The following is a 23,360-nucleotide window of genomic DNA, read 5'->3' on the forward strand; positions in this document are numbered from 1 at the left end:
AACCATGAGAAAAAATTATAGAAACGTTTTCTAAAACGTTAGTTTTTACAATTGATTGGAGAAATATGGAAAACTTACGACAACGTGGAACATCATTGGTATCCATATTTAGAACCTCTCCAATACTGCAAGTAAATCCTCGAGAAATGGTTGATTTTAGAGCTCGTAAAGGTGGGCATTGATTACCAATTGCCGAAACATTCAATAGAGGCTCGATGACGGCACTTGCATGAGGTACTGAGAGATCAAATATTAGATTCAACGTGGAACCACACAAATCATATAGTTGTGGTTGTCGAACTGCAGGAATGATCGATAAAATAAAGTCCATCTGTAAAAAAGAATGTAAAGTTTTTCACAATTTTGTAAAACAAAGACATTTATTCGTGTACAGTAATTCTTATAAACCTTTAGAACGTTTTCTTCTAGAAGTGTAGGTATAGAGCGTACGAATGAAACATTCATATTGACGTTAACAGCTGAGCAACGTTGAGTTAAAATGGTGTTTAAATTGGCATAATATTGTGACATCAAGTCTTGATATTGTGGCAAACATGGTCGAGATACGGCACCATTAGCTCGATAGGTAACTGATGCAATTACATGATAATCGGCTTGTTGAGTATCTGTGAAATATCCAGAAGAATTAATAATCGTTTATTACTAAGGACACGTCTACTGGAGATTTTAAATAATTAAGTTAACACAAACTTTCGGAAACACAGTCAGGCACTACAGAGGCTGGACTCCAGTGTTTTTGTACATCACAAGAAAACGTTTTTACAGGAGCACCATCTGTAAACCTGTATCCAGATTTACACGTAGCAATACATTGAAGTCCTTTATCATTTGGAAGGCATTTGAGAGCTCCATGTGCAGGAGGTTTTAGTTCCCAGTCTACACAAGGTGTAGCTTGAACAGATACTTGGAAATGACAATAGGCTCTGTTTCCACTAGAATCGGTGGCGAAAACGGTAACATTTTCGAAACCTCCAATAGGGATAATTGCACGTTCAGGAATAAATGTTACCCTAACTGGTCCAGAGGCATCCGTAGTATTAATTCTACGACGAGTTTCGTTAAAGTTTACATTATAACTATCTTGTTTATCTACTAGCTCAATTACGTAACTTTGAGGACAGCTTAGTTTAGGTGGAGTTACATCTAAAGAAAAAGAAAAAACATTATAATATATCTAGAAAAATGAATCAGTTTTTTTTAGGAATTTTGAGGGATTAATAAGACATCACTATCTCTTCTTCTAAACGCTTTAACGTGGTGTCTTATCAGTCCGTTAATTGTCAGAAAAATTTATTGAATGGAAATTGATTAAATTACCTGGTACAGTGATATTAATTTCACAGATGGCTACGTTTCCGTCATAATCGTAAGCAATGTATTTAACAATCGTGTCTTCGAATATTTTGATTGGTGTCTTAAAACTTTGCGGTTTTACTTCAAGCCTAGCGATACTTCCACTATTATCAATAGCAATTGGTTCTGTAAAGTTTACAGGAAGTAAGCCGCCATCAGGACCCTTTTGAACCATTATTGGTTGTTGCGGACAATTTTGAAAAACTGGTGGTTCATTGTCAACACATGGAGAGAATCCATAGTCGTATCCAAGAAGAGGTTCTACAGTAGGCTCGTCACAACCCATTAACTCGAATTTAAGACAAGCATTGTCCATGTAACTGACAATACCGAGAATCACAAATCTTGCTTGAACGTACTTTGGTAGAGTGATCATGGCAAGTTCTCCATAATTTCCAGGATCACGCATCGTTAAATTGAAGTTCGGGAAATATACAACGTAGTTCTCGCTTTCAGATTGCTTGTAGAAGAAACGAATTTCCGTTGGTCTTCCGACTATATCATTCGTGACAACGCCCTTTACTAAGATGGCTTTGATTCGATAAACTCTTCCCATATCAACACTGACATAAGTAAAAGCTTCTTGTTTCCCACACCAGCCGGTGACAGAGTTAAGTCTGACATTTTTTGCTTCGTAATTTGGTCTTTCAGAAGTGGCGTTGATAGCAGAGTCTGGTATTCTACCAGAAGCTAATCCTAGAGGCTTGACAACTTTACACTCGGGTTCACGAAGACACACGATAGGCCTTGGATTAATTAATATATAACCAGGTCTGGCGCATCCAAATTGAACTTCAGATCCTTGCTCATAGCTTCTTGCAACTTGATAACCATCTGCAGGTCTGCCTGGATCTTCGCAAACAGGACCTTCGCACCGTAGATTACCAAAGTCCCAAACTGCATTAGCTTGACAACGGACAACGTTGTCATGACGATTAGTTTGTCCAGCAAGTTTGAAAGTATCTTGACAACCGAAGAAAAATGAAGATTGGTACTTTGTATCCATATACTGTCCGTATTCAGCACCAGGAGTTGGCAATGGCTTGCCACAATCGGCTCGTGGACAAGCTGGTTGTGATCCCGAGAGCCAATAATCCGGGTAACCGGGCTTAGGATCATACACACATTGTCTGAAGCTAGAAGTAGCTGTGTTTCGGAGAGAACGGCCATTATTGTTACATTTTAAAGTAACGTTTTGTTTGAATGGAACCAATACACTAGTTTCATCGCTTCGAAGTACAGCTAATCCCTCATTCTTGTCATCCGGTAGAGAAACACATTTAGCATCTAAAATACATAATTTATTGTAAGTATATAAAGACTTAAATCGTTTTGCAGAAAACTTCTGTAGAATTTCGCTCAGCAATAAATATGGCTAATTACTTACATTGACATTCAGGTGTCGTGCCATTCCAAATACCAGAAGATGTACAAAGGACAGCAGATGAACCAGACAGAACATATCCAAAGTCACATTGGAATCTTATTAGATCACCAAAATGGTATTGACTCTATTGAAAAAAATATCCATAGATATAATTTGCCTGTAATATATTAATAACTAGTAAACAGTAAAGATAAAACTTACTTTTGTAGCAAGAATTTTTCCATTTTCAGGTGCAGATAAAGTAGGGCACATAACGGGAACGCAAGTCTTATTTCGCTGATATAAATCTCCATCTCGCTCTCCATTTTCAGATTTAGCAATATAGTAGCCAGCAGTTCCGTTGCCTTTGTACAACTCGTACCCAGTATTGCAAGAGCACGTAAAACCTCCTGGATTGTTGATACATTTTTGGTGGCAGCCACCATTATTCATAGCACATTCATTTATGTCCGTGCACTCCAGTCGCGTGCATCCCATAATTTCCAGTTTCATACAAGGTGCGCCTACATAATCTTGAACTCGGAAGCGGATGAATCTGGTCTCGATGGGTACTGGTAAGTTCAGTACTGATAGTGTTGCTTCAAGTATACGGAACTCTACGGGTGTACCATCAGGGTTGGTATAATCTTTAAAAACATCGGTCAAATTATCTGTGTACTGAATTCGAACGGCTGTTGTGAATGCAATGTTTCCATCAGTACGAGCAACTACTTGAGTCCTAAAGCCTCTAATGATGGTGGGTGCTTTCATATCTATCATGATCCAATTTGCACCTGGTTCCACGCTGTTACCGCACCATCCATCACCATTGTTTAACCGGACACCCTGTAGTGAATCAAATATGAGTAAAGATAAATAAAAATTAATTGATAAAAGTCAGTTTTATCGTGTATTTTTTTCGTGTCTTTCTACATATTGTTATCAGTTTTCCCAATATTTGTTATTATCGATTGCTTTACGAATCTAACGTGAAATACATGCATACCGATTTTGTATATCCATTCTCAGAACTTGATACGGTGATCGACTCGTCAGGAATGCCACCATTAATCAGACCAAGATCCCCTATTGGACGGCATTCCATTGTTGATGAGAAGCCTGATTTGCATTTGCACGTAAATGCCCCGGGTGTGTTAATGCATTCAGTTGATGCAAGATCACATTGGCTTGATGCACACTCGTTAATGTCTAAAAAATTTTGATTACACGTATTATTTTATTAGTTTTATTAGTTCAATGAGTAAAAGCGCTTGTTATGAGTAAAATTCGTGTATACCTTCACATGTAGGAACATTCTCGAATCTCTGGAATGGACCACAACTAATTATATTAGAGCCAGACAACTTGTAGCCCCTGTTACATTGAACTCTAGCTTCGTCACCGAAAAAGTAGTCTTTCGAGGAATCCACAACGAATCCATTTTTGATTGTTGGAAGAATCGGACATTCAGCACCTGATAAGAAATTGTTTTTACATATTTTGCCTTACACTACATTTTTAAAGTATACTCTCATAATTATACTTACGCGAACAAACAGCAACGTCATCGGACCAAGTTCCGTTACTCATACAAAGAATTACTGGATGACCACTTCTTACATAACCAGGTTCGCATTCAAACCTTACAATAGTGCCATAACTGCGACCACCACCGTTTAATATCGTTATGTTTGCATTTGGAGCTTCCGGAAGTGGAGGGCATTGAGAAGCTTTAACAAGGAATTTAGTACATTATGAAATAATACATAAAAATGGGGTTTTCATACTTTTCATAAAAATATTGTTTCAGAATTAAAAATACCTAAACACGAAGGTTTCTTTTCCCACATCCCATCAGCCATGCAAGAAATTTTTTCAATTGGTCTTCCAGTTGGGAAAGCAAATCCAGCGTAACATTGGTAAGTAGCAACACCTCTGTATGTGACATTGGAAGATCCGATGGAAAATCCATTATTAATCTGGGGTACAGGACCGCAGTAGACTTCTTGGCATTTAGGTATGTAAGTAACCGACCAGTTTCCACTCGGTAAACATTCGGTTATGATTTTGGATTTTCCGGTAGCAAACTCTTGACCAAGTGGGCATGAGAAAGTAACAACCGTACCAAAGGCCGTGTCTCGGCTTGAAGCCATTGCCCTTTCTCCTGGTTGTAACGGTGGACAATCTACAAGAAACGTTTGCAATTTGAATTGATTTTCAATTTTGAGTTTTTCCATCTTGTAGATAATAAATTCCGATACAAACCAGCTGAGAAAGTTGCTTGCCATCCTGTACTACTATGCAAAGCATCTGAAACAAATCTAATAAGCATTTCACCACTTTCGGCAGTCAGTGTAATCTTTGGTCGTGTATTAGATGTGAATCCATTGCCAGAATGTAACCTTAGGCCGTTGGTATTAGAGCCATCGTAAACCTAAGGAGTAAAAAAAAAGTTTGAACAAAACTTTGTTTAAATACATTGTTGAGTGAAAACCCAATTGCTGGCTTCATCGCTTACTTGTGCATAATCAGTCTTGTGAACATTAAAGTTGGTAAATTTCAAGGAGAGTGGACCGCCTTTTGGATTCTTCACTCGGTATAGACATTCTTGATTATTCGGATAGTCGTTGAGTCCATAAGAAGGTGACTGAACAGTGCCATTTTGAGCCACTATGGTAGCCTTGCAACCCTGGGTGTAGCGAATGCTGAATCCACGCTTTGAATCACCAAGACTGGTTTTGAAATACAAGTAGAGATTGCTTCCAGTAGACATAATGACTTTAGGATTATCATCCGAGTCACCCGTTAATCGAGCGATTGAGTTGCTCATGGGCGAGTCACCATCCCTTATCAATATATAGTCACGATTCTTCTCGAGATCTATGTCTTCGATCTGATGGGAATAAAAGTAAGTTAAAAAATGTTTGTTTCTTAGCATTTAATTTTTTCTAATTTTTTTCAGCGTTGATAAATGATTAACTAAAGATAAAAAACTTTTGCTACAATATTTCCAATCTATTGTTTCTACAAAGTACAATAAAAAATTTAACAAGCTGAGGATTTGTTCACCTCGAGGGATATTATCCTTCCAGGTTGAGCTTGAATTATGTAAAGACATTCCAGACCACCAGGATAGTTTTGTGGATAGCTCGGAGACGTCAGCACCTGACCCTGAGGTGTGGCCCTTAAGACACCACCGCACGTTTGCGGTTCTGTCTTCCAAGAGGCACGGAAACCCTTGCGCTCGACTGAGCCATCGGTGCTGAATTTTATCGTCATGAAATTTGACGCTGAGACGAAGAGTTTGTTGCTCAACTCTTGCTTGCCCGATAAAGTTGCCAAATTAACCGACTTTTCCTCGGTACGGCCGCCCACGAGGATCTGTACGATGTCGAAGCTCTTTTCCGTCTCGAATTCTTGGAACTATTGATACGTTTTTTACTTTTCTCGTGTTCTTATGATTATATGTATAATATACACTGAATTAGAATTAAATAGAATCACAATACCTGCAAAAGTATGTTGTGACCCTGAGGACCCTCGAGAGTCCATTTACAATTACTTAGTGGTGCGTATTTGTGCGGGTAATTTGGGCTTTCAACAACGTCACCGCTGCTGGCCATATAAAATTGGCAATTCTGCGGACAATCGATTTCGTCCGAAAAATCGCCACAGTCGTCCTGCTTATCGCACTTGAACGCGTTGTTGATGCACTTGCCATTTGAGCAATGGAATGAGCCTATGCACGAAAGAAAACGAGTATTGTTTGTATTTTTTTGTAAGGAGTAGGACTTCACTGCGTGGGAATGTAAATTGATTATTCACCTGCTGGACAAGCATTGGCACGGCACATGAAAGGAAGAAGAGACTCGCAAGTCGTGAGCTCCCATGATTGATGCTGATCGTCCGTAATTTTTACATCGACGCATTCACCTAGTCGAGGGTTCGGCTGACTCGATGCCCAGAAACCTACATTCACATTATGTCCGTCATATATCTATGTTACAGGTATGTACATTGTAAGAGGGAAAACGTATTTGCTTGATGAGTTGCGACCAACGAATAATGTCTTTTTTTTATTTTGCGAGATTGTAGTTTTTCTAACCATTATAGTGGTTGTACTTTATTTATTATCTATGTCATACTTTATAATAAATTTGCTTTTAATGTCAAAAACTTAAAGAAAAAGTAAAAAATAAACAACTTTTCACTATTTTCTTATTAATTTAATACTATAAAAAACATTACAACTTTTTCGTTTAGAAACACAATAACAACTATTGATTAAATACAATAGCATGCGTTTATCACTTTTAATATTTTTAATAATTTTTACGATGCATTTCCAAAAAATTATTAATTCATTTTATAAGCTCCAAAAATATGATATCTATAATTGTAAGTCAGTCTCTTGCGAATACGTGATGTTTATAAGAAATTATATAATTGATTATTTGATTACGAGAAAACGCTAATGAAATAGTGCAATACTTTTATTTCTCGACTCTTTGATACATCTGGTTTCGTGTAGCATCAAAAATATATTAAGTTATTGTATCAGCACTAGGGCTTTGCCTTAATTATCGTACTTCTTTCGCATCTAAATCAGCGAGCATGCAAAAAACGCCTACAGAGTCAGCGTAGCGCATCAAGCGTATAGGTACGTACGTTGGTACAATAGTGTACGTAGCAGTGGATATGTAAACGGAAAGGAGGAGCAGCGCCACTTGTATTGTGTGCTGGAAAAAGTGTGTCTTCGTGCCACGTTCGAGTTCCACGTTTCCGCGACCTCGATATAATAATGCGCGCTCGCACGTATAGACCATCGCATGGGCAAGACGCGTGTACGATCTTGAATTTTCTTTAGCTTACGGGATGTCATCTGGGTACTTTTCAAATATTTTTTTTAAACCTCGCGAGAAATTAAAATCTAGCAAAATAAGTCGATCAAAAAAGTTATGCAAATGAAATATGTGTCGTAAGACATAAAGTACTCGTCAAAGCTTATGAGCTCATCGTGTCGTAATGCTTATAATAGGTAATCTTTAAAACAATTGTTACAAACCCAAGAAATATGTTATTCACGGTAAATGATATGTCATTACGGTATACGAGTGGGTAGTTTTTCCGTAAAATCCGTAGCAATCGTCCTGATTGTTATTTCACTCTCATACCTTCAAATCGGTATTTCCATGTGACAATCGAATATCAGTCTTTCGCAAAACTCCTTATACATAACCAATTAAACACCAAAAGTTCAATCGCTCCGTCACGTGACGCCACGTCCACATGAAACTTTCATTGATAAACGATACTTTCGTCACAAGTAGTTGACCCAATCGCGCAGTCGTGTGATTTCAAGACAACGCGACTACGAACGATTTCGCTTTCGCGGCGACGCGCATCATGTTCCCGCCCATGCGTGGAAGGCTGCGTTTGTTATTCGTTTACGAAACTCGACTGTATTAAGTTCCAATTGTTGGGTATGGCCTTTTTTGTGTGACAGTTTCGCATTTATGATGCAAAGGCGATGGAAAAAAAAAAGGAAGGGAACGTACGTTGTATCGGTATTGCACGAGGTGATTTCCGTTTATTCTGACGAGTAGCGTTTTTACCCGTCATTATTTATCGAGCTGTAGGAAATTGTAATCACCAGAGGTATGTACTTACCGGCGTATTGCGAAACGAGAGTGCCGGCCGCGGACTCGAGGGTGTTGGTTCTCAAGTCGTCGAGGGAGGCAAGACCAAGCCAGTAGTGGTCCAGGTGGCGGCCGATCATGCTCGCCGATACGTTGTTCTCGGCGTAGGACTCGACGACCATCAGCTCGCTGCCGTACCTGTTTATTATTTTTTTTTTTTAACAATTGTTATTAATATTGGCGAGAAAAAATGATTCACTTATTGTATCGATCGACGCTCTACACAGACACGTTAAAGACTTTTTGTCACATTCCCAAACGAGTTGGATCAACATAAACGCGGATCCAGAATCATTTGCTTCCCGAGACGATGCACCGACATTTGATTTAGTGATGCATGTTCTCAAGTTAGATCAAATTCTTCACTTTTTTTTGGCGGATGGGCCAAACGAGGATGCATCGACATGTTAACGTAAACTTTAGCGCGCAAACGTGTTAATTATCGTACCTGTTAACATTACATGAGCGTATTATGCGAGGCCAATTACCATGTCATGATGTGAGCACTTAATCAGGATAAAATTTATAAATAAAAAAAAAAAAAAAAAAAAAAAGAAAAATACCGCTTCCGGACCATGAGTCTAAGCCATATACGTGGTGCGGACGATGCAATGCGTGGGAACCCGGTGGCGTTGCGCATATTGTGCGTCGATACAATAAGTATATAGAGAGTGGAGTCGAAAATAGCTCGAGATTATCAAAGAAGGAGAGAAAGAGGGGGGAAGATAAGGGGAAAAGAATTACCTTCTGCATAGTTCCACAGCTTTTTCCCATGAATGTCTGATGTTGAAGAATTTGTAACAGTGAATGCCTCTCAGCTCCCATCCTGCGGACATAAACATATCGGAGGATTCAGCCATGATTTTATTGCATTTCTTTGTGCGGTCAGCAATGCTGCCGCTGCTGAACTACGAGGATATTTTTTTTTGCCATCGGCTTACGCAGTTGGAGCAAGAAGTATGAGGAAGAGGAATCTTTTTTTTTTCTGAATTATTGATGGAGCCTTTTATTTCTTTACCACTAGGTTGATTTACACAATAGAAGGGAGTGTGTTGCGTTGTTTTTATTATTTTATACGTAGATGCGGTTCCGGATTTTTTTTTTCACCTACAACTGACACGGCTGCTATTGCAAGATATACACATTTTGTTTTACAGTAACATTTCCGAGCTCAAGCAAGGCACCACAAAAATTTCGTTCCAACCAAATGAGCACGTCTCATTTCCTTCAGAAAATCCCGTAGCCTATGCAATGAAAATGACCATCATCCATCGAGTTTCTCATGTAGGATATAACTACACCTAGGCAATAATGACAACAACTTTCCAATCAAAATTTCCGAACGAGCTAATAAAACAAATCGACCTGCACACGTATAACCGAGGACTCCCCGTTCCTCCTCCATCAAAGGACTTTCATCGGGAGGCTCCTCTCCTCGTAATAACATTCATCGACTTCACCGAGCGATAGCCCCAAGTGTACCCTTCCTCGGGACTTGGCGAGCATATTATCCCGCAGGTATGATCCTCTGCCAAGTCGGAGAGATCTCCAGAGCACACACAGCCGGCGGGCAGTAGACACTCATACCGATCGGCGGCCTCGTGCCTCTGACCTCCATCGTTTCTAGTGCGCTGAGAGCGCGTGCGTGTCTCGGCTGCTGCACGCGAGGCGGTGTATATGGCTGTGCGGGAGAAAAAGTTGCCCGCGGCCAAGAATCAACGGGGCAACGTACGCGCGGCTTGGTCTTTTTGGAAAAAAAAAAGACGTGTTTCTTCATTTTTGTGGTGAATATTTGTGACGGTTTGACGAACATTGCGTGTTATTACGGTTGATCTGCGGATGAAGAAAAAAAAATAACAAAGAACTGTAGATTTCAATGAAGACGGGGATCCGTGGATTGACGTTCGTGAGGGGTTTTTGCGACCACGTGCAAAAGTATCGCAGAAACAAGTGGACTAATGAGGTTGACGAGGCGGAGGAAACGGCTCGCGCGCTAGAATGCAATTATTGGAGCGCCGCTTGGTTTTTGCCTCGCTGTCGCGTTCCATTACCACGGAACTTGCTTTCTCTCGCCGGGATGCTATTCTCATACGTTTCCTGGGCTCGCTTGGAAATATCGATGCTAATGCCTTTTTTCCGATTAGCAAACTAATTTTTTTTTTTTTTTTTTTTTTTTTTCATCCCACGGAAAGTCGCGTTTGTGTACATCTCATTGAAACAGTTTCTGCAGATCAAGCCTAGCGATTCTTTATACTGCGACCGTCTAATTAACTTCTCTAATGTAATAACTGTATTCCACCAAGAGTGTATATTTTTTCCCCCCCTAATTGACTGTCTTACACAAGAGACATCACATTACAACCATTTGTATGCGCATACGTATATAACAAACCGTTACTCTGCAATAACAATTATTATTCTTTTACGCAATTCTTCACAAAAACCCCCGTAAATCTCTCGCGGAAACCGATCTTTCAATATCCTTCAAGATCTTTATAATTTAATTGGTTTTCTCATCATCGTCATATCTATATACGCACACCATCACGTCTTTGAGACACACTGTACTTTGGATTATCTTGTCATATTTATAGCTCTGTGCATTGTAACATTGAAATTTCTTTGAAATCCTCGAATGGTTTCCTAAAAATCTAGATCTCTATTACACAATACCTACAGGCATTGAACTCTCCGGGCTAGGCGCAGTACCCCAACTGGTCATCGTACAACCATACACGTTGGGATAAGACTATATGATGACAGCATCTGCATGTCTCTCTGGCATCCGAGTCGTTGTCTGGCACTTCAAGTAGAAACTGGTCGCTGTATGGCATACATGGATTCGTGTGGTCGGACGGCATTGCTATCGGAGCTCTCTCCTCTTTTTCGCGCGACGGCTTCTTTCTTCTGCGGAGTCTTCTCTCGTCTGCGGGCTGTCTTCTTCCGAGAAACTGATCCGTGTCACCTGAATCCTCGGGAATTATGATGCCGGGGAGGTGGCACGCTTACACCGCTGGAGGCAGCGGGAGATCGAGGGAGAGGAGAGTGCGACGCTATATCGATGAGAGTCAAGGTGATCGACCTTTTGGTAATGCGCGCACGCGTGAAAGAGTGCCTCGATCGACAGATTTCTTTTCATATTTTTTTTTAGCTGGGCTACAGTCTCTTTCTTGAATTCATTTCGACTTCATCTGGGAATTGGGGAATTTCTTATGTAATTTTTAATGATCGTGACGGTTTTTCAAAATTTTTCCAAAAAATATGCCGATCGAGTGACAAACGGAGATAATTTAATTTATGGGTGGTTTTTACGCAGACGACGATTGAAACATCGGGTCACTGTCAAACATGTTTTCGTTGAATTTGAAACTGTAATTTGTAGGAATTTATCATTTTGCATGATCCAAAAGCGAGACCAGAATTACTCTTTGAAGTATCGGCAAAAAATCGGCAAAAAATCGTTAAACTCGGTAACTGAAAAAAAAAAGGAAAAAAAAAAATTGTAATTTTGTCGAGACGTGCGTCCCCATCCAACAATAAGATATTGACGGCTTTATTCGTCCAAAGCTATATTCCATGTAACCCCGTGATAACCAAAAGCAAAAAAAATATCTCGCCAACGAGCCGCACCTCACGGGCTCGAAGTCATAAACATGATAATCACCACCTCCACTATAGATTAAAAATAAACTCCGTTCTGCAAGCTCCTTCAACAACCGTACGGGTAATAATGCATCTGCACGCGTACACGACCGTACCCCAATGTCCATAATCCTCGAGAGGAATTATAAAGTTTCGCACGAGTGACCGAGTCGAATCTCTTCCGCGTGTAGGCTAATGGATGCACCTAACGTGTGTGTGTGTGTACACTCAGAGGCATAAGTACGAAAGTGTTGAACAGAGCAGGAGCAGTTAGCCATAGCCCTGAAAAGTTCGAGCGGAGAGGTGAAAAGCGCGGTGTACGTATAGCGCCCGCGACGCGGAAATGAGTAAGCGCATAGCGAGCCTCTATATGCTATGCCGGGAATTCGAGCATTCGTTAGCGAGCATCGTTCCACTTTTGCGCGTATACACCGCAGCCGCCTCGCAATTATGTAGGTTGCCGAGCTCACAGGCAAGTATATAATATACAGGTAGGTATCCGCGAAGCCGGGGATCTTCCTCTCTCTCTGTTCTCTCGTGGTGCCGTTAACCCCGTCGTCTCTGTACAATGTACATACGTTGCACGGCATATATATTATATACATACGCACGCGTGCGTCAGAAAGTACCTGATGCAAGAGTAAGTACACGAGAGGAGGCTAAGTACTTTTTTTCCCCCTCTTCTTCGTCGCGAGAAGAAGATGGAGGTGGTAGATGAGGCGCCCCGTCTTCATACGTGCGCGAGAGGTTATTACCGAAGCTGCAGCTTTGTGCCTGCCGTGGCGTCCATTGTGGGGACTCGCTCGGATTCGCTCGCTGCTCGGCTAATTAATTAATTAATACGCGTAGCCGGCGTGTGATGAGATTTTTTTTTTCTTTCTAGTCCACCTTTTTTTTTTTTTTTTTTTCCTTGCAACCATCCATTGCTTGATTCAATTCTGCTGATTTTCTTCTATAAATAGCTCTTTCCACCCCGTTGAATAAATGATTATGTTGATGCCATATTTTTAATACATGAGGGATGGTCATAATTTACCAGCTTTACGTGAATTTCATGCAAGGAATATAGCATGAGCTTCCTCACGAGGACATACTTGGGTATCTTTCTTTATCTTGCTGCTTATATTTTGACGCATTTTACACAGGTTTTGCACAAAAGTGCAAGTCAGCTGGTGAATCGTTGCCTAACCGCGTAAATTGTGCAAGTATCTTGTAATGACAGTCACCAAGAATTAAAAAGTATCCCCTAATGGTTTAAATGACATTACAAGGAACGAATGTAATGGTTGTATCATTATCTTTGAGGGATTTTTTCTCGTTTCCATGGTTGAGGATATTTCAGTTATTAATGTTTCTCAACTACGGAAAATAAATTTTAAAAAATTTAGTCGATTTCAAATTTGAAAGAAATTTTCACGTATCAAGGATGTTTTGTGGCTCAAGACCCACTGATGTTTTCGACTGAGATCGAGTATTCGGTTATTCTATACTTGGTCTCCAGTCGGCCCCGTGAAATTCCTTTTAATATCTCAAAAACGAGAAATTTTCTTTCAGTAGTGCTTGGACCTGTGACATTTTTTGGAAAGAAAACGGCCAGAGAAATAAATGAAAAAAAAAAAAAAAAAAAAAAAAATGCATTTTTAATAAGATACACTTTTGGGTTGGCCCTTTTTTTGGAGATATATTATTAGTCGTAGCGGCAGCAGGTAAGAGAATAAGGACAAAAGGAAGACCCGGTGACGCTTGCACCTTGTTCGTCCCAAGCCGATTCATAAATATACTTGGGTACGCTTGGCTGCACAAAACAACACTAGGTGTGGATATGTGAGTGTATAAGTAGTACAGCCTACCTGCCGACACCTTTTTTTTATTACGAAGGGACTATTTGGAGAAGAAGTAAAAGAGGGGGAAAAATTTAATACTCACCGTTCGGGCAGGTGAAGACGTTCGTGGCCGAGACCTGTAACAGATGATACATAGCTTGTTATTCATGTGGACTATTTTGGTATGTTGGAGTGTAAGTGGGCATGGATATTTTTAAAGTTTACTTGATATGTCTGATTTTTTTTTTTTTTTTTTTTTTTTTTTTTTTTTAATTTTATAGGTGTACGGGTTTCAAAGAAGAGGAAAAAAGATTGTGCAATCGAATGAAATGCCTGGTTGCAGACACTGCACGCGATTTATAGTTATTGGTTGTGTAATACGTTAAAGTCAACGAGTTACGTCATTAAAGTAAAAAGGAAACGTTTAACCGATCACTACGAATCATGGATTGTTTTAGTTGATTCGATGTTTACCTTCCCAAAGGAGTAAAGTAACGTAATGTGATCTAGATGATCTAATGAATGTTACGAAATTATTGATTGTGAGCTTCTAGTCATGGATTTATCATGTAGATAATTTTATTTTACGTGCAAAATTTAAAAATACATAATCCCTCAAATAGTACAAATATACTTATAATAAGATAGCTGATTTTAACAAATCTCAACAATTAATCTAATATCATCTCGTATTTTAATTATTTTCCAGCATTGTCTTTACGAGATGTAGTTGTTTACCTAAAACCTTCTTGCGTGTATCTATTCCTTGATTCCTACTACTGGCTTGTTACCCGTGGCTGTGAAACTAACTATTATTGATGAACAATAATGTGGTTTGGTTACCCTGCTAGCCTGTTGTTTCGCGTGAAAAGTTGGCAAGATCCGAGCATTATTAAAATGAAGAATCCTTAACCCTTCTACCTTCAATTCCCAATCAAGCAGTTCCCACACGTTCAACTCAAATGCATGCAATGGCTCGAATGCAAAAAAAAAAAACCAACAAAGACTTTCGAGCTCACGATGCAGAACCAACCACTGTCAATCGGTGTCACGCGTACTTTCACGCACCGCTTCCAGGCGCACGATAATAGGCCATAGCGACGACGCCGGCTCTTTACCGAATTCCTCGCTCGGGCAATTGTACGTACGTACACGCACGCGTCGTCCAAGGAATGCCTATTCCAACCCTGCCTCGGCTGTTCCTTCGCGTTTTCCTTCACGTCTATCGATGTTGAGAAGGAAAAGTGTCTCGTATAGCTTTCTCCCGTGAACAGCGACGCAAATGCCTTTGTGATATAACGCGGAGTCGCTTACATTAACTGCATGGACATACGGCTGGTACACTGTTTTCCGTCGTCCGTCACTATTGATTGGCTCGTAAGTTTTTATAATATTAACGAGAGGATGATGTTACGTGACGAGATTACGTTTGTCCAGATGTGGTGGACAAGTAGAAAGATGTGATTTTCTCTTTGGTGATTGAGGGGTTGATGATGTCTCTGTTTGGATTTCTGAGGGGTCTACGAAGAGATGATATTTATTTATTTTCCCGCAATGAAACATCTTGCATCATAGTGCTTCCAATTAGAAAAAGTTTCCACACATGGTATATCATGATGACAATATACGGTTTGGTTTCATCCAAAGCGTCGTTTTATTTAATTTTCCATTTGTGTAACTTGCTAACTCAGACATCTAAGTGTACATGCTTTGCTAAGTCCACGGAAGAGTAATCTAAAAAATAAATATTTGCGAAAGGTACTATTCATATTCATACTATTCATTACTTGTACGTACGCGTGTCCATTTATTTGTTACACCGAATGCCACAGTTGCGTGTTCCTAATGCTAATTTATATAAGAACCGCGAGTTTTATGTGCACACATGATCCATGGATCCTTTTTTTTGTTCCGTTTGCTGTTTTTTCCTCTTCTTCTTTTTCCAACGCTCAGACGATCAAATAATGAAATAATTAATATAAGCCAATGTCTGTGGACCAAAAGAAATGGTCCCTGACCAATGAGCCTTAGAATCATTGCAAATTGAAATGGATAACAAACAAATTCCTTCCTTCCCTTCATACGTTTCCCTTTTCCCCCATAGAAAGTACCGTGAGGCTCTCAGCCAAATTGACCAACAGCATCCAATCTACCGACTGCTGAGAGCAACCAATCGATCTCCAATTCAAACACGCGCGGTCAGTTGTGGTGATATAGGCTCAAGATCAAGAACATCTGCTTACTCTGGCACATACCAGCTTGGTCGGTGCCTTGTTCAGCTTTTCCCCAATCGTCGACGAGCCTCCTCCGTCGTGTATGGACTGCTCTACCAATACTATATGTGTTTGAACACCGGTTTCACAACGATTTGTAAACTCGCATCGCCAGATTCGACCTAATACAACTGGCCTCCCTTTTTTTTCTACCACTGAATGTGTACGAGATCCAAGCCGTTTGGTCTCCCATTAGGTATCAAAGCTCCCTGCGAGCGGTGAATGGCAGTAGCAGGTTTGTGTTTCTTCATTTCTCGGCTGAATGAAAACGCGAAGTGCGACTTTTCGGCTCTTTCGGTGCAGGTATACAGGCAACAGCAGCAGCAAGAAGAGAAAAAAAAAGCCACGAAACTCAATTTGGAGAAGGGGCCGGTAAATTTCAGCTCGCGTTTTCCAACGATAAATAAATGTGAGCCACCCATTAGAGCGTTAGACTCGCGAAGCGGACACTTGTTCAGAGTCGCACAGCATTCACGTACCATAGGTACACCCATAAGAAGGTATGCACGACTTTGTACGTGTACACATGTATATGTGCATGCGCGTTCATCTGTGTGCAGCAGTGAAAGTACAAAGATTGCACCGATCGCGAGGTCCAGCAGCCATTGCTCTTCTATATAACACATATTTACGGGCACAGCTATACGTGGTTGTGCATGTGTAGAACTCGCCTCGAGATTTTCCGAGCCCAGAATCGCTCGTGTACAACCAATGTGGGGCTTCCAGCACGTGCAATTCTCTCAGGATCGGCTAGCGGAATTTTCTTGGGCGATGCCGCGTGTTTTTGCAAAGTGGGTGCGCGCAAGACTATTTTTCCTCGCGGGAAGAATTCTCGCTTCGGGAGGTGTTGCTGATTTCCGTTTTATACTTCTACGCTCCCTGGATTACGGTTTCACTGATATTCGGAGCTCGAACTGACAGGTTTTTCCTACAAGTGCTTAGTTTTTTGACGCTCAATCAGATTACTCGCCGTAAGGGTTGGAATTCCTGAGCGTGGCATATCGTGCAATGGCATAAATAATTTTTTTACCGCTTGGATTTACGATTTGATTCACTGCAAGCCTGGTGGACAATGTTCATAAAAAAAACAGTGGCAATTCTTTTTTCCTAATATTATTCTAACCACGATAAATTTTTATTTCAGGTACAAGTTATTTTTTTTTTTTTTTTAATTACCAGGGTTATTTACCGATTTCGCACGCTTAAACACTGCATAGTCATACGATTTGGATATCATGGTAAAAAAATGATCAGATGTATCGATTACATAAGACGTGAGAAATGTTAATTCAACCTGATACTGAAGATACTTTGAAACGACATTTATTTATAACTTAAATAATTTTGGTTTCATCATCCGAGTGACTACCATTTAATGGCTTATCAAAAGACATAGCGCTCGAAACCTGTTTTTCGCAGATTTAAAATGAAATTAATTTTTCTCCTGTTTATCTGACGATACTCGTACAAGCAGTGACAGACGAAAGAAAGTTAGTCGATTCGTTTGATCGGTACAGCACGTAAGCTTATCAAAACAAAAATCTTATCTAAGAATGCTAGTTTATAAAAACGCCTACTCGCGTTACCAACCTACGCACTTCTGATGATATGCAAGAAGCACCAACAATTGCAAATGGCTTAAAAATATTTGCTTGTGCGGGTATGCGCGTGCAACAATCGGTAAGTTTTATTTGGGTGTATGGTGTGTACGGACACGGCGGTTCGCCCTCTCTCATCCAATGCCGGTTTCTCTCTTGCCTTGCCCGTGCCTCGTAAATGACATAACGGGTTATCGCATTCCATCGAAGGAGGCGCAGCCACGGCAGTGACCACCTCCTCGCTCAAACCGGCAACGAAATGCCAGAACCCTAGTACCACCTTTTAACGCCCGTTGTGTGCTTAACATTCCGCTCTCGCGTGCCCGAGTGAATTAGAGGTACGTGAATAGAAAAATAAGGACAAGAGGGTTATTTACGATCGGTACTTCTATGATCTATTCAGGCGTGGTACCAAAATCTCATGGAGCTGGAACGAAGAGTCGACGTGTAGGCTTAATTAAGAGCGAGATTTACTTATTCGAGATTACGACAAATACTTGTGGGACACTTGTTTGCTTTTATTCCAGCATCCAAGCATCTGTTCAATGATAGTTTTGAGAATGCGTTCTTGTAGATTTTATGAAATGACAGACGTTCACCGGAAAATAGAATATAAATTCTCACTAGACTTGACGATCAATTGACCGTTTATTGAAAAAAAACTTTATTTTGCCCAAATGCCTATTTCTCCGTGCTTGGAAATATAAAATACTTGTTTAGTCTCAAAGCCTTTTACTTTGATTAACTATTAGTAAATGTTATACTAATTTGTCAAGAAACTTTTTTATGCTCGAACAATCAGTCAGAATTTAAATACACCTTTGATTAAGATTTTCATAACATGACTGATCAAAGATATATCTTTAATCGGTGATCTCCAATCACGGTATCATGGACTTGAACAATTATTTCTTGAGGAGTAATAAAAGACAATATCAAATAATTCATAAACCGATGATAATGTCTACTTCCTATAAGCCTACAGCTTTTTTCGTTTATTTGACAATTTCTTATCGCAAGAAATAGTGCTTTGAATACTATTGGATGAAAAAAAAACTATTTCTCAATAAGTGTTGATTTTTCATTTGTTACTTTGAACGCGAGCTGATTACTTCTTACACCATATCAATCAGTAACAATAACAATGTATTACGAAATCTAGTCTGATACGCAAATTCATGCCATGGAAAGTTCTAATAGTTCATGTTAGTAAAAATAGCCTTGTACTGACATTTACATTGCAACTTATGACCATTTGTTCGTACAGTTTTAATCGTGTATCAAAGTTTTTTATACTCCAATGAACATATCAATCAACTATGTGCGATATTGAAATTGTATGGGTTTATAAATATTTCTCTGAGGTACCACATACATGAGAAATCCATCAAGTTTTTGCACTAGCTTTACTGATTTGTAGACTATTTATCATTTTGTTTGAGGGTAGATAGTCAATTTCATTATCCTTCAATATGTTTTATGTCACCCCGTACCTGTATTATTTCCTTTAAATTTGTTATCCTTGTATCTTTTTAAAATATTTTTTTATCTGTATCACCCTGTTCTACCATGTATTTGACGTCTACTTTGTAACAGGTTCATCTTCTTCGGATATACAAGTAAGAGGATACATTATATGAGTAATAGGATGGAAAACAGTAAAAACCTGTTATTCTGCATTTTTTCATTCAAACCCTGTATCTCATCATCCAAGCAGAAGTACAAAATCGGAAAATTTTTCTTCCATCGATCGGATCTCACCACAGCCTCGACTAAGCCACGTTAATAAACTCGAGCATTCGATTCATTTGAGCTACATCCGTTAAAATTAGTATTTTAAATAAATTCCTAAAGCATACCAAATACATAGCGTGACTTTAATGAAGTGGTCCTCTCTTTGGTAACATATCAAATCTAGAAAGCCCGTTTATTTAAATCCAAAAATTAAAACTGGATCTAATACATATAATTTACATCAGATGTCCAATGCAAACGCAATTAAAAAAAAAAAAAAAAAAAAAAAACCAAGCCGTACAGTATGCATGAAAATCGTTTTACTCACGCATCAATTAACATATACACACTTTAGACGCCCAAACGGGCATATATTGAAACGCGTCCTTACGCAACGCAACTGAAAGTTTTACAACCGATTTCTCTTCCTCACCAACAATAACAATAACCACGCGTCACCCCACCTAGAGAAACAACTACTGATTAAGCAGTTCTACTCTCTTCTACTGCACTCGGGTACACAATAACCGATAATCGGCAAGCAATTAAGGCACGTTCGCTCGATACTTTTGTGCCGATTTTCTCTCCTATAGCGTCAACGTTGCCGTGGCTCTATTATGCAGCGCACTATTTCGCGGGTGCGTCGGTGCGCGAGTTCGCGCTCAGAAATGCACTTTCACCGGACGGCGAGTCTTTACGAGGCCTCAGAGAGACCTATCGGCCATCTTGAGAGCGGGTAGTCGAGGCGAGAGGACCTTTTCAGCGTTTAACGACGATTTTATCACTGGACATTCGAGTGCTCGAGGGACACATGAATAAATTGAAAAGCCGAGGACGAGAAAAAAAAAGAAAAATAGTTTTACTATCGAAATCGGCATTTATGGCGATCGGGATATTTTCTAGTAGTCATCCTTTCGGCGTTTTTATTTCAAAAGACCCGTAAATCATCTTCCACTTTAAAACGATGCATAGAAAAGTACTGCTGAGATCGTAATAATGGTGCATGAGTGTATTTTCAAAAGCCTGCACAAAAACGGCCACGACAACAATCGAAATACCAACGATGCGTAAACGTTTCTCCGGAATTTCCGAAAGACAAATCACGAGGAGGTATTTCGTTGAAAGCGCCAAATAATCAAAGAACAACAATCAGTATCAGCCATGCGAGAGCAACATTTTTTCCTCCCCCCCATGTATGGAACAAACGCGCGTAAGTACACGATTACAATAACTTCCCAAAGCGTATACACTTGTACGTTCGTTGTGTAAAGGCGCGCAGAGCACAATATCCCGTTTGGTACGCGTATACTATATACTTTCTAGCTCTTTGGGCGTATGATTCTAATGAAAAATGGTAATGTCCGTGTAAGGTAAGGCAACCAACGAAAGTGACGACGAGGATGAAGCAGCAAAAAAAAGGCCAGAGATAGAGAGAGTGACTGAGCTTAAACGTATATAATATGTAATAACGTGTAGAGTCGTGCCTACGCCGTGTCAGCTGGGACGCAAATTACCCGAGAAGCCAGTTCCATTGTTCTCCACGGATGATCGGCTCGCCTAATTGCGTCGTCTTTGTCGCATGGAGAGGGGTTTCCCACCTACGGTCCTTTTTCCTCCTCCCCTTGTACAGCCTGTCCCCGCTTGCGAAAAGCCAAAGTTCCGCGGGGGAAATCGATATCCCGTGTTTATTATGGAGTTTGCGCAATCCGAGCGCAATCGCGCCGATAATCGCGAAAAATCGGCATTTCCGGCCGTTAATCGCAGCCGAATCCTTCGAGCTTTTTTCCCCCGTCTTTCCACGCGTATTGTGCAATCCTTCGGCTCCACTTTGTACATTATATTCCACGCCGGGGCAGTTTTATGCGTAGGTCTTTTTTTACGATCGCCCGAACGACATTTGTTGTCGAACGGGAAGGAAAAAGAAAAAAGAGATGAGAGGAACACACGCAAAAGCTGGCCGGGCAAGTTGGTCGAGAGAGAGAGAGAGAGAGAGAGGAGAGGAATGTTGTGAGCCCGCCAACGGGGCCGTTTTATGCGCGCGTGTGCACGGCGAGGCAGAAAACGCGAGTAAAAAATAGCAAAAACCTGTTTTTGAGAGGCCAACTTTGGAGAGGCCTCCTGGCTGTGTGTGTGCGTGTACGCGCTCACTCGCTTGGGAAACACTTCCTTCGTGCAGGGCATAAGCGACAGTTATGGGAGAGCGCGAATACATACAGTCGCTCCGAGATACGCGTGTGCGTGTACACATGCGGGTATGTCCGTCCCCCTGGACTCTGGTAAACCGTGTGATGTGTGTAAGTGCGTTGTTGGGTTAAACTTGTACGTGACATTATAGCGAGTATCTTTCGTGGATGGGTATTCATGTATAAACGAGAGAGAGAGAGAGGTAACTCACCTGTGACTCCGTTAGTCGAAGATGGCACAAGAGAAGGATGGCGAGCCACACGGCCGCCGATTTCCTTATCAGCATATTCTGCAACACAAAAAAAACACAAGGGGAACATTAGTTTACATTTTTAAATCTACCAACACTTAATTAAAAAAAAAAAAAATATGTTTTTTCTTTGTTTTTTTTTAAAACACTGTGTACTGGAGGGTGTTTTTTTATTTTTATTTTTCAGCGATTGAGGATAATGGGGTCAGTGCAAATACGAGGATATACACTCAGGGGGGTAAATGCAATATTGGGTTTCTTGGGTACAGCAACGGAAAGGTAGTTTCCATCTGTAATTGCAGAAAATCGAGATAAGGCGTGTTCCCAGCTCTCTATGGGGTACCCGGGAGGTATGCGAGGATATTCGTTGTTCATTGATCATTTAATTTATAGTTTGGCTTTTTCAGCCCATGATATATCCTATACACGGGCAAGCTGTGGCTTTTATCTTTCGTGGAATGCCGTAGTCGCCTTGTTTTTACGGAGTGAACTCGATTGGGATATTTTAATTGAGATTGATGGTTATTATAATAATATTAGTCTGTGCAACACCAGGAATGTATATAGGGTCATTAATAGAGTTGGATTTTTCCTTCTTCCTCGTCATTTGCAATTGTAAAATTTTCTTGTCCAGTTTTGTTTCATGTCTGATTAATTTTACGTACAACTTGCCGCCTAAGACTATGAAGAAAATTTCAAACAATTAATTAATTTGTCAAGACTTAAATGTATGCGAAAAAAAAAAAAAAAAAAAAAAAAAGAGCAACATCCATTGCTCAACAGAGAAAATCAACGGATAAGCATCAGTTATTGATAGGTACGAGCATTGCGCTTATACTTTGTTTTCGTTAACACCGATGCGCGAGGGATTTCCATCCATGAGAAAATAATTTTCCTTCATAACGCGCACCAAAAGAGATACAATGGATGACATAATTAAAGGTAACGGCCTGAAGCCGAAGCGTTAGCTTGTTAACTCGTACGCGCGTATTGTGTGGAGCGCCATGCAGGATCGCTACGAGATCTCGTTCACACCACGAAGCGTGAGACTGCGATACGGCTCGATTCGATGCGTGTGTACTTTGCTTGTACTTTTGCGCGTGTGTTGCTGTCTCTGCTATCTAGAGGAGCGTTGGGAATCGGACGCTTTTGCTTCGTAATCGATGAGCTTCCGATCATTATCGTGTTTCCTTTAAAGAGATCGTTTCCCTGGTGATCAGTGGGTAGTCTAAGGTCAATTTTTTCAGCCATTATAAATTTGCGAAATTAGTACATCTAAATTTAAATCTTACAGTAGTCATGGCAGAGCTACACTAATCCATGAGTAATACATATAACCTGTTGAATTTTAATCTAGAGAGAAACATGTATTAATTAGGTTCTATTAAGGATGAAATAAAACAACTTTCAATTACAT

General features: G+C 40.2%; 1 protein-coding gene across 1 annotated transcript in view; it reads right to left on the bottom strand.

The window, feature by feature from the left end:
- uif (sushi, von Willebrand factor type A, EGF and pentraxin domain-containing protein uif) overlaps window positions 1-23,360 on the bottom strand; it is a 49,476-nt gene that overhangs the window by 7,794 nt on the left and 18,322 nt on the right. Inside the window, exons 2-20 of the mRNA XM_089596474.1 lie at window positions 21,905-21,982; window positions 14,008-14,041; window positions 9,184-9,265; window positions 8,411-8,577; window positions 6,566-6,709; window positions 6,250-6,479; window positions 5,810-6,163; window positions 5,259-5,633; window positions 5,006-5,174; window positions 4,563-4,925; window positions 4,288-4,470; window positions 4,038-4,214; window positions 3,747-3,949; window positions 2,963-3,586; window positions 2,762-2,885; window positions 1,339-2,661; window positions 712-1,164; window positions 409-626; window positions 79-331 (exon numbers count right to left, since the gene is read on the bottom strand). Coding sequence (XP_089452600.1) covers window positions 79-331; window positions 409-626; window positions 712-1,164; window positions 1,339-2,661; window positions 2,762-2,885; window positions 2,963-3,586; window positions 3,747-3,949; window positions 4,038-4,214; window positions 4,288-4,470; window positions 4,563-4,925; window positions 5,006-5,174; window positions 5,259-5,633; window positions 5,810-6,163; window positions 6,250-6,479; window positions 6,566-6,709; window positions 8,411-8,577; window positions 9,184-9,265; window positions 14,008-14,041; window positions 21,905-21,979 — 5,551 coding nt within the window. The 5' untranslated portion in view covers window positions 21,980-21,982. The remainder of the gene's footprint in view (window positions 1-78; window positions 332-408; window positions 627-711; window positions 1,165-1,338; window positions 2,662-2,761; window positions 2,886-2,962; window positions 3,587-3,746; window positions 3,950-4,037; window positions 4,215-4,287; window positions 4,471-4,562; window positions 4,926-5,005; window positions 5,175-5,258; window positions 5,634-5,809; window positions 6,164-6,249; window positions 6,480-6,565; window positions 6,710-8,410; window positions 8,578-9,183; window positions 9,266-14,007; window positions 14,042-21,904; window positions 21,983-23,360) is intronic.

This window comes from Copidosoma floridanum, unplaced genomic scaffold, assembly GCF_036245765.1.
Source record: "Copidosoma floridanum isolate Cflo_tuat_1 unplaced genomic scaffold, Cflo_Japanese_pri ptg000030l, whole genome shotgun sequence".
Lineage (NCBI taxonomy): Eukaryota > Metazoa > Arthropoda > Insecta > Hymenoptera > Encyrtidae > Copidosoma > Copidosoma floridanum.